At 36.3% G+C, this 6,000-nt stretch overlaps 1 protein-coding gene across 1 annotated transcript in view; it reads right to left on the reverse strand.

Annotated features, from left to right (window-relative positions):
• LOC128502996 (rho GTPase-activating protein 20-like) overlaps positions 1 to 5,638 on the reverse strand; it is a 44,562-nt gene extending 38,924 nt beyond the window's left edge. The window contains exon 1 of the mRNA XM_053472996.1: positions 5,399 to 5,638. Within this exon, the coding sequence (XP_053328971.1) occupies positions 5,399 to 5,479 (81 nt within the window). The 5' untranslated portion in view covers positions 5,480 to 5,638. The remainder of the gene's footprint in view (positions 1 to 5,398) is intronic.
• Between the last annotated feature and the right edge of the window lie 362 nt (positions 5,639 to 6,000).

Raw genomic sequence — 6,000 nt, forward strand, 5'->3', positions numbered from 1 at the left:
ATTGTAATTGTGCTACAGAATCTGTTGGTGCGCAATAAGTAAAAAACTAACTATATCTAGGCCTATTCGATGTAGCAGTGACTAAACTTGACATTTTTTCCATATTATCTACCTGAGTATTATCCCATTCGTTCACCCATGCTGCTATTGACGAGGCCTTAACCCTTCCTTGCTTCCGAGATTGGATAAGAGCGGGAAATTTCAGGTTAGGACGGCCACAGGCAGGTAGCATTTACTTGAACATATTTTTGACCAGGCCCAGCAATCTAATCTACAGCCATCCCCCTTGAGGTATTTACTTAACATGGAATTTATAGGATGGGTATAATATACATTTTTTTTTATTACATTAAAGCAGTCGTGGTTTAGGATAAATGACACTTGTAAGTACCAGCCCTTTAGAATAATATACACACCTGTTGTTTTGACATGGATTTATAGTAATACAAGAATAATATACTGTATAAATATCCATATTATTGCCAGTGAAACATGGTGTTTGACAGTAAGGTTAGGAGTAACCGTTCCCTATAGACATAGTCCGAGAGTCATAACATTATTCCTAGTCATCATCATGGAAATAAAATATTATTAGAAATAGAGCAGTAATCTGTCAGGAAACCACCTTGCAAATCTTTCAGCAAGCTAGTACTCTCAAACAGGGTTATTTACATTACATTATATTCTACTACAACTCCCAAATACAACAGATATACTGTATTACTGTAATATTATGTCTCTTTTATCTTCATTTCAAGGAAGGCTTTTTGCTGTACAAAACAGAGATGTGGAAGTTTCGCTGAAGGAGAGAATAAACACTACATCTTTGCGTTAACATATTACACATGTTACACCCTCATCTGGACGGTATGATTGGCAGCTGACCAGTTGGATTAGTAAGTGAGGTTTGAGAACATTTAGTAATATGTAAGGAGCGCAAGAGTAGCAGTTGTGGTTGACATGTTTTGTTGGTACATAACATGTCATACTTATAAGGGTTAAATGTCCTTGGTAAGGTTTATTTTTGCTTGTCTGCACACATGCAGTGTTTTTTTTTAAATTGGTTCCTGTATGGTGTCTACATTTAGTTTAGTCAGCTGTGGAGGAGGTTAGATGAAGGATTTGATGGTGCAATATGTACAGGCAAAATGTATCAATTTTAGGCAGTCAGACACATTGCGGACCTCATCGAATCGCTTTAAGAGCGGGCTTTTCCATGGTTTCAATGTAGCATTTTCTGTGTGGTCGCAGAGTACCGTCGTACTATGATGTTTAGTCAGGCTGTTAAATTGCTTACTGTGTTTTTGTTACAACATTGAAGATGATTAAGGTTTACTGAATTGAGCATAGTTTTTTTTTTTTCTTCTATTGACCTAGCAGCTGCCAAGTGCCAACATACGGTATTTCAAAGTTTACAAAAGGGTTTTTAGGAAAAAAGGTGCACTCACACTTAGTTTGCTTGAGCTCTCGATTAAAGATATATTATTCTTAGTATTTTTATTATCTTTTTTTATATAGTGCCAACAATTTATGGAACACTTCTCACAACACGTATATTAAAGGGGAATGGCAAGACTAGAATAGACAGACTTACACAAACATATACATTAGTTAAAGAGGTCCCTGTTTGTAAGCTTCTACTCTATAGGGCATTTAAAGCCTTTTCTGTTTCTTATTGAGGATACTTGGTATGGATCTCCTATGCTAGAGATAATGGCGTGCCTCGAAATGGCAGGTGAGCTTTTGTGCTTTGGCCAAATCAGTACTAAAGCCTTATTTTGAATATGTAGGTTCGGATCAGAGTGCTTAGAATGTGTTCTTTTTTGTTTTCAAATTTGGATCATTGCCCAGTAAATTGGCAGCCAGTGCAAATTTAACGCGTCCCTGTGCCATGCAATCCCTTTTTAATGTTGTCATGTTACTGTCTTTAAATGCACGTACGCGGGGGTTAAATGGATAAGCACGCCTTTCCATGCGTATTCATCGCCAAGGGCTTTGGTATACAAAAGTGCATTCATTCTGTGGATACTAAGGATAAATGCAAAGTTATTTTTAGCACTAAAATGGTCTGCGGGCAGAAACAAGATCATGTTTTTGACCTTTAAACTTTTATGGTTATTTTAAGTTTTTGATAAAGTGTAAGAATGTTCAGAATATAAAAGGAAAACGTGCCTTATTTTTATTTATTGGTGTGTTACAAAAAAGCAAAAAACATCAAATCCGAATATTTTGTGAAAATCTTTACTTCTTCTTGAAAGAACATATAAACCTATAAATGGGCACATCCCTAATGTCTAAAAGGAACCTGTTGTGTTTTTTAGATACTTCACAGTGCGCTAATATGTGGAAGTCAAATGTAGCAACTAATCTTGCCTACAAATCGACAAAGCGGCACAACCTTCATCTGCTTAATACGTGTGATTGCATACTATTATTTTCTTCTTTGTTTTAACAAAATATGAAATTCTTAACAGCATCAATTAAATTATATTTAGAAATTGTGTGTTTTCTCATTGACTTTTTGAAAGCAAGTATCCTGTGGACCTTTTATAAGAAACATCATTCATAGTACTGCTGAATACCCAAATCCTTTCCAGAAATAATTCTTAAATCATGTAACATTTTGCATCATCTATATTTTTTAACAGGAACACCTAATTGTCACGTGACACCAAAGCTTGCACTGATAGGTTGTTACCTAAGGCAATACCCACATACTCAGGGTAAAACACTTTTTATATTTGTGAGAATTATGAGCTCATAACATATATATATATATATACTGTAAGAAACGTTAATAGTTTTGGCATAAATGACCCCACTGTAAAATATTGTTTCTCCTTAAAATAATCACAGATCAAAATGTGAAAATAAAAAGCTAGTTTAAACAAAACCGTAAAAGTCTCTTTTTAACTTGGCTACACAGTAAACCAATAAACCCTAAGGAGCCAAAACCCTGAATGTATGATATTCCACATAAACATGACAATATGTTAAAATATCCTTCTTCTTTCCCAAGATAAGTCGAGGTTATGAGCAGCTGTTAGATGCTAATATGGCACCACAACTGTTAATTTCTACTTCAATTGTTCACAATATTTAAATGACACATGCGTATATACAAAAAGCAGCTAGTAGAACAGCTAGGTGGATAAATTGGCGATCTGATAAAGCACAGTATATAATAATACAACATTATTCTTTGGTTTGGTGTGCCATTTTACAGATCTCCGAACAGACATTACCTAGTGGAATGTCTACTGTTCTGGAGACTCCATCTCTAGAAGAACATATACATTCAGGAGGGAATTCAGAGAAGGACTATTGAAACGGTGAATGGCTTGCAGGGATCTCAATTTATATAACTCGGAAGTGAGAAGAGAAACAGACGGTGTGATAAAAACTTTTAAACATATTAAGGGATTTAACAGTAAAGGATGGGACTTTATTTAAAAGCAAGAGAAATTTTAGGACAACTGAAACTAGAGGCTCAGAGGCTTGGATGTAATGTAAGGAAGCTTTACTTTACAGGGGCAGTGGAATAGCCTCCCAGCAGCAGTGGTAGAGACTAATACATGCATGGAATAGGCATCCTGAATCTAAGACCAAGGATTAAGGTTGAGTCTTTAAAGCAAAAAACATGGGCTGACTAAATGGGCTTAATGGTTCTTATCAAATGTTCTTTCCTGACACAGATTGGCTGCTTTAAGTCCAAGGTACATAGCAAATTATCAATGGGGGTCATAATGAAGAAAGAGAGAAAAAAAGGATAACGCAGAACTGAAACCCTTAAAGGACTTCATCACTAAGATAATCTTATAAACAAACAAACAAACTAAAATAACGGTCCTAGATAAGGCCTTGGGCTCAGTCGAAAGACTAGGCAAGAGAGAATTGTTAAAATATGCTATTGTGTTATTCAGGGTTTATGTTAGCTATTCCATTTCTCAAAACTTTGCTGTTGGCTCAGGAGTTCATTGAAGAATTGCTTTGAGACACATTCAATGTCCCCGATCAGCCACAAGACATGTGAGAAGTTGATGTATTGGGAGTTCACGCCCCAGCCACTTGAAATCTAACACCTATGGATTCTATACACTGTAGGAGAGTCTGGCTAATGCTGCCCAGTAGTATGTAGAATTCAGACACTGCATTCAATGAATTTGAAGAGTATTTTGCTGGGCGCAATTTGTCAGACTCTCTTGCAGCATGTAGAATCCATAGGGGTAAGGCTTGAGATTTGAGATGAGCACTATTGTTTGTAAATAACATCACAAAATATGTGAGAGTAAAGATGGTTATGTTGATTGAGATACATTAAAGACAATAAGACTAAAAAAAGAAGTTTTTTAGTGTTTATCTGTTTACCCTCACATTGTCATGATCAGAACAAGCAATATCTAACTTAAGACAAACGTTGGTTAGTGACCAATTAAATCAATGATGTAACGCAGTGATGTAATGCTGTATATCCCTTTTTACAGGTCATACAAAACTCTGAGAATTTTGCTTAGCCCATAAAAGAAAATGATCCTTCTTCTGGTATAAGGTTCCATCATATGCCAAAACCACTTAACAACAAATATCCGCTCTTAATATTACATATACTGCAACCCATTCTTAATGTTAATGGGATATGGCTCCCTTTCCTTACTCTGGTCATCAGTTCAACAGTGAATATAACAATAGCATATTCAATTCCTTCCCTTCATACAACAGATGACTACTATCCAACAAAAATGATATGGACTTTCAGTATTTTTGGCCAGTAACCCACAGTTTATATTGTATCACATCATTAATTGAATAGTACAGTCCGGCCCTATGACCCAAGGTTCTGAATGGCTTAAGGCGCACAACATGTGGAAATCAGAAAAAAAAACTACTAATACAAAAATATATAATTTCGTCAAGGTGCTTTCAAGATAGCAGAACCTTAAAATCAATGTAGTAAGTCTTTTGTTTTTATGAAGCAACAAAATAATTCACAGCTCAGTATAAAAGCAAAAAGACATGGGTGGTGAGCGGGTGGGTAGGTGATTTAAAAAATTGGACAAATAAAGCAGGTGCATGAAAGATACATAGTAAGGGTAATTCTAGTTGACGTGATCTTGGTTCACACATGCAAAATTACGTACTGTACAGTTGAAAGTGAATAATTATAGACGACTATTAAACAATTTGAGAATGGAGCACATATCTCCTCCAGTCATTAACAACTACTTCATTTAATGTGGGCAAAAAAAATGACTTAATAAAAAGACATCTGTCTACTCCATGAGTCTACTTTGTATAGTTATAATAATCTTTACGACAAATAATAATAGAGTTATACTGAGTACAATACAGTGGATCATTGCATATATGAATTCAGTATATGGTCTTTTACTATACGCACCTTTCCTCCTTCCTGAATCCAGGATCCTAGGTCTCTGCTAGGTGCTTTCTGTAGACTTGCCTGTTGAAGGGTCATTTTCATTGTGAGCGTTTGCTGTCAAATGCATTATATCTTGGTTTTACATGTTTATCCACAGCAGCCAGCAGACACATAGAGATGAGAGAATGTTAAGTCAAAGCCTGATTCAAATTTCCACTCAAAGGAAACAAAGCACTTCTGGAGCAGAGAGGAATGTTTCCTTTGTAGGTTAATTCATTGCACTCTGCTGGCAGACTGCATGGAGCAGAGCGGTGGAGAGAGTTAACTTAACATTGACTTGTGTCTGACTTTTTTCAGCCAGCAGAGAGGATGCAGTTTTAGTGCTCCACCTCACAGGCTGACTAAATAAGGACATTCATATAGGAGGTTGTACTTGTTCTGCTTCACTAACAACTACAATTTCTCTCTCAGCTGGAAGCAGACTGCAGCCTACTACATACCAGGGCTGCTATCTCACCCTAATGGAAGACAAGCATGCGTCTGTGTGTGTACATGGCTGGTAAATGGCATAGACAGCACGCTGAACATAAATGCTAACGAAGTACCTCTAACCAAGCAGACAA

The sequence above is a fragment of the Spea bombifrons genome, chromosome 8 (genome assembly GCF_027358695.1).
Source record: "Spea bombifrons isolate aSpeBom1 chromosome 8, aSpeBom1.2.pri, whole genome shotgun sequence".
Lineage (NCBI taxonomy): Eukaryota > Metazoa > Chordata > Amphibia > Anura > Pelobatidae > Spea > Spea bombifrons.